Source organism: Heloderma suspectum, chromosome 1 (assembly GCF_057233095.1).
Source record: "Heloderma suspectum isolate Gila_16-S chromosome 1, 16-S_ref, whole genome shotgun sequence".
Taxonomy (NCBI): Eukaryota; Metazoa; Chordata; class Lepidosauria; order Squamata; family Helodermatidae; genus Heloderma; species Heloderma suspectum.
Genome location: NC_139458.1, coordinates 17,571,554 through 17,585,698, shown reverse-complemented (window position 1 = coordinate 17,585,698; position 14,145 = coordinate 17,571,554). Strand labels below are relative to the sequence as shown.

The following is a 14,145-nucleotide window of genomic DNA, read 5'->3' as shown; positions in this document are numbered from 1 at the left end:
TGGCTTCCAAGCTGCTGAACTCATCTTACCTTTCTGCTAAGGGTAACCAAGGCATTTTGGATAACCCAGTTTTAACATGAGCAATGCAGTGGGGGCAGCCAACCCCCATGCATCACCAACACCGAAAGAGATTCTGTTCTGCTGTGTTCAGTTGTAAGCAACTGGGCAGCTCAAGTAGTAAATTTAGTACATTCAGAAGAGCCTGCTCACATGTGCTCTATAGCATCATCATATGATCCTTTGTTTTCCCTTGTCCTAGCCATGAAGTGGCCAAGAACTGACAGAGATGAGCATGCTTAGTTCTTTTTCTGGTGACTTCAGCTTATCTTCTCCATGTAGTGAGAGCATCATGTGACTGTTCCAATGTGTCTTCAGACTCACTGCCTATTTATCCTCAGGATTGAAACAGATGTGGGGGAGACCCACGATCCCATCTCCCAGCTGTTGTAGTTGTTTTTGCTTAAAGCAAAAGGGGCTCCCTGAGGGGCTATGATTTTGATCCCAGCAGCAGCAGTGGAGAGGGGGGATTAAACCTTTCCCCCTCAATCTAAATTGCCTCCCCACAAACTGCTATTAACCCTACAGTGGGGGACACCCCCCCCCCACATACACAGAGGCATCAGTATTTTTCACCACTCCGGGGTTAATTCTTTGAGGGGAAGGCTTAAGCATCTCTTGGACAGCCATCTGTCACGGATGGTTTGACTTGGATTCCTGCATTGAGCAGGGGATTGGGCTCGATGGTCGTATAGGCCCCTCCCAACCCTACTGTTCTATGATTCTCCCACAGCATCACTAGTCCAAACAAAATTGGATCCTCTCACAGCTACCTTCAACATTCTCTCTCTCATCGTCTGGGAGACAACTTGTTTGCTGCATGGAGAACCATGACCCAACTTCCCAATGCTTTACTTTTAAAGGAAGAGGAATCAGCCTTCCCCTCCTCTAACATTGGAGTCTAGCACATATCTTTAAAATTTGTTAAAAACACACATTTGTATCCTGTCTTTCTGACTCATATGGGGGTACAAAAGGCAGCTTCCAGCCACCATCAGTAAAACAAAAACAAAAACCCATTTGACAGCAGACAGTTAGAAAAAAGCAGCAGGGAGTCAGGCAGGAAATAAATCTAAAATATCTCCTGCACTCTCTGCTGCTTCTTCATCTCTTAACTCAAGCTACTGCTAAATAAATTAAACCCAGCCTTTCCCCAGCTTCTAGCTACCTAAGGCACCCGTTCCCCTTACATAATATGAAATTGCCAACTGACGGTCTTCTGCTCCTTTGTCGATGCTTACCCAACGGAAGGGCTAACTCTATTCTCCCTTCGGCTTACGCCCCACACATCTAATCTGTTCCTAATTATCATTATGCTAATTTCTTGGTCAGATAGACCCAACTTTTGGGGTGGGCTAGGGTATTTTAGAAAATGTTTTTATTGTAGTTTTTACTGTATTGTTTTAAACTGTTTTATTATATGCTGTACATCGCCCAGAGCGGCTGGGTGACCAGCCAGATGGGCGATTAATAAATTTAATAATAAATAAATAAATAACTTCTGCTTCAGCTATTAGGTGGCATAGAAACGTAAGAAATAAATAAAAATAAACCAGTCCACTGATGATGAGCCCATGATCCAAATCATGGGGACCCTTGACACCACCTGCAGGCAGAGTCATAAGCTTGCCTCGATCAAGACTACTACAGAGCTCTACAGAGAAAATGTTTCTCTACTTAGAAGGAAATCTAATACTTACAACAGCAACTTCCACTGCATTCTCTATGGAGTAGGATAGATCACACAACACTAGCAACATTTTCTCACTAGAAACAGATCTAGTGGCTGGTAAATATCTGATTTCAGAGCAAATATTTTCAACAGTAGTGCCCTGTGAGAAGGAAAACAGACCACTCCTTTTAAAAACAGGGAATAAAAATTAAAGGGCACACTGATTTCAGAACAATTAACAAATGCTATGTTACAATTAAGAACAACACAGAAAAGAGACTTCCTCTGACTGGCTCATCACCACATGATGCACAGGCAGGCACACATAAGGGAGACTGGAAACATAGGAGCACTGTTCCAATGTTCAGTAGTCTCGCTGGTTCACTTTGTGTTCCAAAGGAGCATCTTTCCCTGTCTTGGAGGAGAGACAGGCAAGGGCCTGGAATTTACTTTATCTTTAGATGAATCTTTCTTTTTTTTTTTTTTTTTTAATGAAGACCTGAATGAGAGGGCTGTGGTTCACCTCCCAGGACTCTAAAGACCATGCAGGAATTCCCCCTCTGCTCCCAAACACAGAAGCTAATCTCACTGTACAAAGGAAAAAAGTGTACATTTCTTCTTATGAGATATGATGCAAGTTTTCGTTTTCCGAATTCATGGGTAGAAAAGCCAATGTACAACAAAGACGCCAGGTTTGCACGACATGAGGGTGCTTAATAAGCCACGTGCTTGTTAACCACCCCTGCTTGTTTGCACTATGAGGGTACTTAAGAAGCCATGGTGGCTTGCTAACCACCCCTGCACATGCCAGCTCATTTCCCCAATCACCCTCCCAGGTGCAGGTCGTCATGATGCCTGAACTTGGTGAGGGTGGCTTGTTGACCACCCAGCAAGCCATCCTCGCCAGCTTCAGACAGCACGAGAAGCCATAGCGGCGTGTGTGCGTCAGCAATGTGGCCCCCATGGGTGGGAAATGAGCCGGGATCATGCACACCAGGTCAGACTCTCTCTTCAGAGAAATCACATCTGACGCGATCCTTTGATTACCCGTAATGTAACACATTCTAAATGAAGCCTCGGTTGATGGGGTGGAGGATGGCAAAGCGGGAAGAACAGATCAAGAGGAATTCCGCAGGTTGGTGATCCGAAGCCTTTCTGAAGTTGTGCCTGCCCATCACGTTGCTGCATTTGTGTTTCAACTGAACCAGATGGAATGCAGTTGAATGCAAACTGTTTCCCAGCTCCCTTCACTACACTGCAGGTGCTTTAGTCCCAAATCTTTGCCCTCACTAACTGATCTGGGACCCTATGCACAGGTTTCCAACTGTGGGGGAGCTTCAGGAGATGCTAATGTTTGCTGATCTTCCAGCACTAAGCTCATTTGGGGCCACTCCCTATTATATATGCATACATGTAGATCCACCCTCGAGTTTTCTGTAATGTGGAAATGAGAAGTGGTTATTTCCAGTGTGGCATGCATGCTAGGAAGCATACAGACACTCTGGAGGAACATACCGCCCATTCCCAAATAAGAACATCCTTTTCTGAAGGGGTTTTAAAAATAATATTGGACTGTACACACAAAAAATGCATTACAGTGTGCATGCAAAATGATTTCCATATACAGGAATAGCACTTTCTCTCTTTAGCTCAATGGTCAGCTGCATTACACAGGTCTGAAAAAAGACAGCCCAAGCCAGTGGTATTGTAGCGCTTGAAGCTAGAGTTCTGCAAACAAGATGCTTAATTCCAAAACAGTGCACTAAGTGGAATTGTCAAGGTGCATTAGAAAGACTTAAAGTTCTCACCTGGGGTACTTTGTCTCTGTTAAAAATCAGAGTAATTCTTGCACAGCTATTGTCCAAGTAGCCAGAATTTGGGGGACACTTGATGTTGGCAGGAAGAGGTTCTGATTCACTGCATTCTCCCCAATCAGCACAAGGTGGTTGGAAACATTTGATATAAACGTTTCCTTGGCATTCTTGACCTCTGGGACATTGGGAGCTAGCATGGTCCGCATGTTTGGTAAACAAACAGGATTGCCTCCCACACCACACCTAGAATTTAACACAGGTCTGTTGATTTCAGTGTACAACAACTGGCAAAGATGCCAAACTACCCTTATTTCTAGTTCAACCCTGGGCTCATCTCCCTGCAGTTAGTATGTTGTTTATAGCTATCCCTTTACAATGCTCTGTTCACGATACAACTCTATGACAAAGACGGATTATTTTGGTTCACTCACAAGCAGCAGCATTTCTTACACAGCCTTTGGGCTGCAAAGAGATTGGGATTGCCTAGGAAATACCAAGTAGATGGGACACAAAGTTAAACACAATTCCTTACACAACTGAAATAGGTCCACAGCGTGCCTCTGTAAGGAGACCCAAGTTGACCCTTCCATCCTAAATACAAAGCACCTGCTAACCATTCAGATGCTGTCTGCTAATTTCAAATCAGTCATAACCAGGCTGGAGAAAACAAAAGACCCCTCTTCCACCTTACGTCTTCCACCTACCTGGAGGCCACCAGCTTCTCCTACTTCTGGATTATGGGAATTTTACTCATTCGAGTAGCTTAACCATTTTTTTTTTTTAAAAGACTCACTGAAGCTTAAACAGACATTCAGCGGATGTAAAGTTCTGCTTAAATCAATGGAACCTACTTCAAACTAGTAGACCTCCTATGAATTCCCTTGGCCTAGCAGCTGGCTGCTGGATCACCAGATCAGTAAGTAAGGTGGGACGGAGGGGATAGAAGGGGAATTCTTTTCCTGCTCTTATTTTAATCCAAGCAGCAGAAGAATTAGGAAGCTGTAACTTGAGCACGCTCCGGGAGAGAGCGCAGGACAGGAAGGCCTGGCGTGCTATGGTCCATGGGGTCACGAAGAGTCGGACACGACTGAACGACTGAACAACAACAACAACAAATGCTCACTTTGAACCCAAGGGGAGTGTTATGAACCCCTGCGCCCTGTACTTCTGGGCTTGGTGCTACCAACCTCGGCAATAGCACTCAATCGAATGACTTTATTACATGCTGTCTACCCCAACACAATAATTAGAGGGCAGTGGAGGTGGCTTTAGGATTCAGAGCAACTTCTGTTTCTAAAGCAGAAATAATAGGGTAGAACCCTTTCCAAGTGTGGCACTATCCTTTTTCCTTACACATTTTAAGCTAAAAATAATCCTAAGCCTGAAGCTTACATCAGGTGAAACCTGGGCAGGGGATTAGTAGTTAGTTCTCAACGCAGCCATATCATCGAGATGCTACAGAAGAGCCTTCCCCAACCTGCTCCCCTTCTGAGGCTTTGGACTGCAACTCCCATCAGCCCCAGTCAGCACAGGCAGTTTGGGGATGATGGGGATTGCAGTCCAAAACACCTGGAAGGACGCAGGCTGGGGAAGGCTGCTGTAGAAGTACATGATTAACCAAGTTGACATAGAAGTCCAGTGAGGACTGAATAATTGAATATTAACATGTTTTAACTGTTTTAATTGCGGAGTTTTATTCTTTTATCTTGTTCACCACTCCGAAATCTTTGATGTGGAGCGGTATATAAATATTGTAAATAAATAAATAAATAAAAATATTTTGGAGGAAGTGGAGATTTAAGTGCAAATTTAGTGTTCAAGTCAGAAAGCTACCTTGGTGCAGTCAATGTGGCCATCCAGACAGTGGCAGGTGTTGCATTCTTGATCCCATCTACTGCCATGGGGAAAGGATGTTCCTTTAAGCCAGCAAGACTTTCCAAAGCCTATCACTTGGGGGGGGGGGGGACACACGACACAGAGGAGGAGGAGTAAGAAAAAAGAGTAATTTAACCTAACCATGGGACCAAGCCAAGAAAGAGAATACCAAGTTCAATTGGTAAGATAAGCCACGGCACACACTGCTGTGTGGAAGACACTGAACTTGAAAAAGTATTCGATCCTGGTCTGAGCTGAAGGCTTTAAATTACCTTCTTGGCATCTCGCTCCGGCTCGTCCAGGAGGGCAGGCACACCTGTATCCGTTTATTTCATCAATACAAGTAGCACCATAGGCACAAGGGGAAGACTGACATTCATCAATATCTGAAAGGGAGGAAAAACCCAAATGTTTTTATAGAATGCTTAGAGTGCAAACTGTTTACAAATTTTGACCACAATATATCCCTAGACCTCAGGTCTCATCAAATGGGACTTATACACAGGTTACCTCGCACTGAATGGTGGCCTCATTCTTGCAACCAATATATCTGCACATACGTACATTCAGATGGCAACAAATGCAGTGGTAAAACCGTTCTTATTTCTCATCATCATTTTAAAGAATATTTTTAAGGAGTATTTTAACAACCAGCTCTCAAGTCCAAAGTCTCTATATTTTTGCCACCCAAGCACCTTCTGCTCTTTTATTTATTTCACATCCTGGGGAACATTTCTTGGGGCTGTGCAGGGACCCCCTCACCTGCCTCAGAGACTACTTTGGGGCTTCCAGGGCGTGTCCAGCTGCTTTGGGTCCAACCCGAGCTGTTTTGGGCTCCGAGGCTGAAGTGGGCTTGGAAAGCCAAAGTGGGTTCTCCCCCCCAACGTGCAAGCGTCCTGCTCCTTACCTGGATCCTCAGGACGCGCGCCATCTGCCTCTTCAAGAGAATCGCCACTTTGGCGACTTCCTCCATTTCCGGAAATGGAATCCTGCGCAAATGGCGGCCTTATGGCCCCAACTGGACAGGATTCAATTTCTGGAAACAGAGGACGACCCAATGATGTCTCCCGCGAAGAGGCCGATGGCTGCTGGTGTGCGTCCCAAATGTCCAGGTACGGAGCAATAGGCTCGCACAGCTGGGAGGCGGAGGCACAGCTGGGCAGAAGGGCGGCTGGGTTTCCGGATCGCTCCAAAGCGGCTGAACTGCTTCGGAGCGATCTGACCAGCTTCGAGTTGCTTCAGGCCAATCCCGACCCACTCTGGGGGTGACATGAAGCACCCTGCTTTGGCTCGGAATTCGGCTCCAGAGTTGAAGCAGTGCACATTTTTTAATTCTTTGGTTAGCAGGACTAACGAACCATGAGCACAACTACTGGAAAAAGGCCACAACTGCACATGCATGACTTGGATACCAACAGTTGGTCTTATGAAGCCATACTAACACTTGCCCATAAAACCAAGACAAAAAATGTAGGAGTACGTTGGTCCTGATCCATAGAAAACACTGATGCTTACATTAGTCATGTCCAACCTGTCCCATTGATTCTAGTGGGGATTTACCACAACTATTTGGACTAGGGACATTATGTGTCTCTCTTCACAGAGAATTTCCACTGAGCACCAATTTTCTTTGAGATTTTCTTAGTGAGCCAGAAAGACTTGTGGTTTGGTTCTGCTTATTTACACAATTGGCAATCAGGGGGTTAAAATCCAAAATTACGCTAGCACAGCCACCCCCAACCTGGTGCTCTCCGGATATTTTGGACTTCAAAACCCATCAGTCCCAGCCAGCATGGCCAATTGTCAGAAATGTTGGGAGTTGTAGTCCAAAACATCTGGAGGGCACCAGGCTGGGGAAGGCTGCCATATGCTGAGGTGCTTGACAGCAAAGTTCTGCTGCCAAGCACATAGTTTGTGAACCTGTGTTTCAGTTCCTGCCCAGATCCTGAACATTAGCCCTCTCTTAGCCCTCCCGGCCCAACACCCAGATTTTTATGCACCTCCTTTCTTGCAATCTCTTTTTGTCTCAAGTCTTTGGCAGAAATCCAATGAGATCCTTCTACTCATGGAACTGCTTCGGTCAGTGGTACAGGGAGGGAAGCAATTTGCCCTCCCCATGCACTCTTTAAGAGCTGCTCCAATGGATTGGAGAACTCATGGGAACAGATATTGGTGGGATGCAGGGCGTTGCTGAGGAGGGGTGGGGAAAGAAGGAAGTCCTTTCCTGTGATGTTGTATTCTGCCCTTTCCTAAAGCAATTATTGTGGGCTCCCTTAATAATGGTCTTGGGGGAAGAAACAGCTCACGTTTACCACTGCAAACCTTCCCACCCTGAGCTTTGAATGTGTCATCACTACGGAGAGATCCATTTCCACTACAGCTTTAGTGTGGACAGACTTCGAATATTGCTAATCTATCACAGTAATCACAAAATCGTAGAATAGTAGGGTTGGAAGGGGCCTACAAGACCATTGAGTCCAACCCCCTGCTCAATGCAGGAATCCAAGTCAGAGCATCCCTGACAGATGTCTGTCCAGCCTCATCTTGAATGCCTCCAGGGTGGGAGAGCCCACCACCTCCCTAGGTCATTGGTTCCATTGTCGTATTGCTCTAACAGTCAAGAAGTTTTTCCTGATGTTCAGCCGGAATCTGGCGTCCTGTCACTTGAGTCCATGATTCTGTGTCCTGCACTCTGGGATGATCGAGAAGAGATCCTGGCCTTCTTTTCTGTGCCAGCCTTTCAAGGACTTGAAGAGCACTATCCTATCTCCCCTCAGTCTTCTCTTCTCAAGGCTAAACATGCCTAGTTCTTTCAGTCTCTCTTCATAGGGCTTTGTTTCCAGTTCCCTGATCATCTTCGTTGCCCTCCTCCGAACCCTGTCTAGTTTGTCTGCATCCTTCTTCAAGTGTGGTGCCCAGAACTGGACACAGTACTCAAGATGAGGCCTAACCAGCGCTGAGTAAGGGGTGAACTAGTACTTCACATGATTTGGAAGCTAATAATGTTGTGGAAGAGTGACTACAAGTTCCTTATCAGCATAGCAAGGAAGTAACATTCCTAAACAATCTAACAATATTGCTGAGCATCCCAGGAAAAAGGGCCTTCTACTCACATTGCATTCCAACACTGAAGTCTCAGGATGGGATACCATATTCAACTTGCATGCTTACCAGAAGAGCAACAGAAGGTTTGTGAACCGCCCAGAGAGCTTCGGCTATTGGGCGGTATAGAAATGAAATAAATAAATAAATAAATAAATAAAATAAACATTGTATTGGGCTAAAAGCAATGTTATGCGAGTGGATTTCTGCTCACAAAATGTGAATTTCCCTTCCCCTCCTCGCCCTGCAGACCTCCAGATCTGCTCCGGAGGATCCTCCAACCCTCTGGAGCAGATTTGGGGGGGTGGGGTGAGAGTGGAGGCTGTACGGGTGATCAGGTGTGCTAGTGGTGTCTGTTCTGCTGGGGCAAGGACACCACTGAATGCAACCCTTCAGTCTGAAACATATATGTAAATGCACACTTTAAAAGGTTGTTCAGTCGTTCAGTCGTGTCCGACTCTTTGTGACCCCATGGACCATAGCACGCCAGGCCTTCCTGTCCTCTGTTCTCTCCCGGAGTGTGCTCAAGTTCATATTCATTGCATTCAAGTTCATATTCATTGCATCGGTGATGCTATCTAGCCATCTCATCCTCTGCCGTCCCCTTCTCCTTTCGCCTTCAATCTTTCCCAGCATCAGGGTCTTTTCCAGGGAGTTTTCTCCTCACATTAGGTGGCCAAAATATTTGAGCTTCAGCTTCAGTATCTGTCCTTCCAATGAGCAGTCAGGATTGATTTCCTTTAGGATTCACTGACTGGACCTCCTTGCAGTCCAGGGGACTCGTAAGAGTCTTCTCCAGCACCACAGTTCGAATGCATCAATTCTTCGGCACTCAGCCTTCCTTATAGTCCAGCTCTCACAGCCATACGTTGCTACTGGGAAAACCATAGCTTTGATTATACGAACCTTTGTCGGCAAGGTGATGTCTCTGCTTCTTACTATGCTGTCTAGCTTTGCCATAGCTTTCCTCCCAAGGAGCAAGCGTCTTTTAATTTCATGGCTGCAGTCACCATCTGTGGTGATCTTGGAGCCCAAGAAAATAAAATCTGTCACTGATTCTTGCCCACAGTAGTAGATATGATGGTCACCTGAATTAAATTCGCCCATGCCTGTCCATTTTAGTTCGCTGGTTCCCAAGATGTCGAGGTTCAATCTTGCCATCTCATGTTTGACCACCTCCAGCTTACCTTGATTCATTAATCTTACATTCCAGGTTCCTAAACAATATTGTTCTTTACAGCATTGGACTTTCTTTTCACCACCAGACACATCCACAGCTGAGTGTCCTTTCAGCTTTGCCCCAGCTGCTTCACTCTTTCTGGCGCTACTTGGAAATTCCCTCTGCTCTTCCCCAGTAATATATACCTTCCGACCTGAGGGGCTCATCTTCCGGCACCATATCTTTTAGCCTTGTGATACGTTCCATGGGGTTTTCTTGGCAGGAATACTGGAGTGGGTTGCCATTTCCTTCTCCAGTGGACCACATTCTGTCAGTACACTCCGCCATGACTTGTCCGTCTTGGGTGGCCCTGCACGGCATAGCTTATGGCTTCACTGAGTTACGCAAGCCCCTTCGCCACAACAAGGCAGTGATCCATGAAGGGGACTTTAAAAGGTAGACGTCCTATAAAAAGTATTAGTAGCTTGTGTACGGACATTATCTTTTAAGGATCCCAACATGAACACAGCAAAGAAAAGCTTCACTAAAAATCTGCTTAGCATTCGAGCATCCAGCTCAAATACAATTTCAACTAAGTCATTATAGTTACATTTGTCCAATGAAGAAAAGGATTCTGTCCCAAAACAAAGAGATCCCTATTTTTTATAAGGTAAGGATCAGCAGCTATGAATAATTCAGCTAGCTTCTGCTTCATTCTTTGGGATACAGCTGACCTAAGCCTAACACATGGAAAGTCAAAGGGTAAGATGTGATAAACAGTTTAGGTCAACAGCATGTTCTCTTCAGTCCTTTCCCAATGCAGGTACTTACTAATTCTGCAGTCTGGACCAGCAAACCCAGGCGCACATTCACAGCGAAACCAATTCACACCATCAACACAGATTCCTCCATTGTAACTGTAAAAATAATAATCCATCATTGCAATGAAGACTATCGGAGTAGCTTCATAAGCTGAGAAATAATAAACTTTGGTTCCTGCCCAAAATAACCCGTTCAAATGCAAATTTCTTTTATTGGTATTTTTTCACTAGTCAACAATGCAGAATTCAAGAAGCTTCTTAATTCATAGTATATGCCTATTTAATAAATTTATTAATAAATTTAATGACGTATTTGTTTTAATTTCTCCAATTAAACATTGTTAATTAAATCTTCAGTGGTATAGCAGAGGGCCCTACTGCCATTAACAGAAGCAGCCTATCAAGGATGGGACTGGATAAGAATACCTTTTATTTAAACCCCACATATTTTTTCAGAGTGGAGAGAAAAGACAGGTAAGTGTGGGACAGGTTTTAGGAGAAAACAGGAAGAATGGAAAAATAGATTTCTGGCCGATTGTTTTAACTGTACAAGATGTAGCATTAGAAAAGACAATAGAACCCAAGGTTAGCTGACATTTTCTTAATCAAGCTTTCTGCATTGCAATTAGGTTTTACATTAAACAAAGGCATCAAGTTTTGAGACCTCATGCTTGCAGAGCTTTTGAAAGCAATGGCACCAAGTTACACAAACTCTACAGCCACCAAGGGCTGGGCGACAAGTTTTGGAAAGGCCATGAAGTTTTGTTACATGTACATAACCTACTCCAAACTCCCATCATCATTATATGTGGGGCACGAGTACTGAAGCATCAGGGGGCCATAATGTTCAAGAGGAAGACAGCAAGTGTGGTTTCTAGAGATTCTGCAAGGGATAATGAAGTCAAATACGTTTGACTAGATAATAGAGGTCTTATTCAGCCCTTAAAATGCCATGATTAGTTAAAAAAAAAAGGAGATAAAAATCTTTGGGATACATTAGGTACTCTTAAATATTATAAAACCTTTGTGCACTGGTATTATTTTCACGTCTGTATGAATAACTACTAACATTTTAATGCTTTCCACTTTGGGCGGTATAGAAATGAAATAAATAAATAAATTACCACTACCCTCTCCCACAGACGCTGAATACCCGGAACTGAATAGCCCCATTGGCTTTAGAGGGATTATTCAAGTATTATTTGTTCGGCCTGCCTTCATAGAACCTTTGCAACTACAAATCTCATATTACCATTGTTGAACAGAAATCAGAATCCACAGGAGCACCCATTGGCAGAGCAGCTGGTTAGTAAATAAATACAGGGAGTTCATTTGGTAAAACCAGCACAATAGTTTAGAGTAGAGGGATTAGGAGGCCTTGATTCAAGGGACTGTTTGCATTTAACCACTGCATTAAAACATTTTGAAAAAGAATAATCCATGAGTACTTACCACGGATGCGGATTGCAGTCATTAATGTCTAAACAGAGAAGATTAAAATTAATTACATAAAATGAATGAAGCTAAGATACATCTGCTGAGTTCTTGCATGTACAAAACATGTTCCCCATTAACTTCAATAGCAAGAGTGACTCTGCACATTCATCCCATATATACAGCAGCTCTGACAATGAAATGAACAGGGAAGTCTTTAGGCCAAATCAGACATGCTGGTGCACTTGCCTATTTACCTGTTAAAAATGGAGCGGGTGTCTCCTTTTTATACCAAAATGAACGAGTGAAAGAGGGACGCAAAACCCACCACCTCCCCAAGCCTTTCTCCTCCGAGCCCAGCTTATGTGCAGCCTCAAAATGGCTTAAGATAGCTGAGCATGGCAAGGTACAGCAGGAAGGTGCTTGCATCCCCATGATGGTAGTAGGGATGGGTGAATGAGTGATGTTTGACCTCGCCAAGATTCTCTGAATCTGTCTCTCCACAATTTGTGCTCGCTGTTTGTTTTGTGCGAAAAGGAAAATTGCACAAAATGAACAGCTATCAACCTGTTGAAGTTGCGCAAACAATTCCCAAATTTGATCAACTTCCCAAATTTCTGCAACTTTCCCCCATAAACTGAAAGGTGATTTATAATGTGCATATTTTGAGAAAGTTGTGCATTTTTCAAGTACATGTTTTGCGGATGTGAAGGCACATTTGGGAATTTGCGAACATTTCCTGAGAAAATGCCCTCCTGTTCACGTTCAGGATTGCGAATGGGGCAGTTTTGAGTGATTGGTGAACTGAAACCAAAGTCTTATACATCCCTATATGGAGGGCACCAAATTGCAGGAGGGTTATGTAACAGTATAGTAGATGTGATAACATTCACACTATTAGCAACTATGAGAATGCCTTCTTTGTGGCGTTTTGGATTAAATAGATTGGGCCCCTGGCAGGGGAGTTTTGCTCCCTACTACAAGTCCAAATCCAGGTTGGGCCCCTCATGCCTGCTATTTTTGCTAAAAGAACGTATGTACATTTGCTGATTGAGTGAGTGACGTAGTTTGTTCCTAACACACAGATTTGAGTTTATGCAGTAATCAATGTGCAGGTTCCTCACTGCTGGAATATGAGTAATATGTTGTCACTGCGTTAAATACATCAATGGCCCAACACTGGGATTGTAAACAATTGCTTAAGACTGGTTGCACTGACTAGTGTCCCAGAACAATGTCATTTAATGTGCTATCATGAATGCACTATGGGAGTATCACACAAGCACAGATGAACATCAGAATGACTGGCCTCTCTTGAAGATGGTACTTTTACACCTTAAAGACATCCCCATATGTGTCTCTCCAAAAAGAGGATTGTAGAGGAGTGCTGGGTATACCAAGCCTACTGTTTTAAAGGAATTCGCATGTCTTCTCCTAAAGCCTGATTCCATTGCAGAGAAGCTGATAGGGCACATACTCCTGCCTTGCCTGCAATCCGCAGGACGAGTCTTTCCTGTTTTAACTTTGTCTAGTGAAGACAGAAAGGAAAGTCTCTCTGAATTCACAACACTCTTTTTTACCGTTTTCCTGTGGTTGCCAATTGAATTTTTTGATCAAGTAACCTCCCTTGTAGACCGTGGGAATGCTATGGACATAATATACCTCGACTTCAGCAAAGCTTTTGACAAAGTGCCCCATGATATCCTGATGAGCAAACTAGCTCAAAGTGGGCTAGATGAAACAACGATCCGCTGGATCCACAGAATCGGACTCAAAGAGTGCTTATCAATGGGACCTTCTCAAACTGGGGAGAGGTAACGAGTGGGGTACCGCAAGGCTCAGTCCTGGGCCCAGTGCTCTTCAACATTTGTATTAATGACTTGGAGGAGGAGGTGCAGGGAATGCTGATCACATTTGCAGATGACACAAAATTGGGAGGGATAGCTAATACTTTGGAAGACAGAAACAAAATTCAAAGTGATCTGGATAGACTGGAGTGCTGGGCAGAAAACAACAGAATGACATTTAATAGGGATAAATGCCAAGTTCTGCACCTAGGAAAAAGAAACCAAATGCACAGTTACAAGATGGGGGATATGTGGCTCAACCACACTACAAGCGAGAAGGATCTTGGAATTGTTGTCAATCACAAGCTGAATATGAGCCAACAATGTGATGTGGCTGCAAAAAAGGCAAATGCTCTTTTGGGCT

At 44.1% G+C, this 14,145-nt stretch overlaps 1 protein-coding gene across 2 annotated transcripts in view; it reads right to left on the bottom strand.

The window, feature by feature from the left end:
* Positions 1-14,145, bottom strand: part of JAG2 (jagged canonical Notch ligand 2) — a 126,093-nt gene that overhangs the window by 4,711 nt on the left and 107,237 nt on the right. For both annotated transcript variants that reach the window (XM_084837244.1, XM_084837249.1), the window contains 6 exons: positions 11,953-11,980; positions 10,511-10,596; positions 5,691-5,804; positions 5,377-5,492; positions 3,538-3,786; positions 1,758-1,889 (listed from right to left, as the gene is read on the bottom strand). In XM_084837244.1, the coding sequence (XP_084693370.1) occupies positions 1,758-1,889; positions 3,538-3,786; positions 5,377-5,492; positions 5,691-5,804; positions 10,511-10,596; positions 11,953-11,980 (725 nt within the window). The remainder of the gene's footprint in view (positions 1-1,757; positions 1,890-3,537; positions 3,787-5,376; positions 5,493-5,690; positions 5,805-10,510; positions 10,597-11,952; positions 11,981-14,145) is intronic.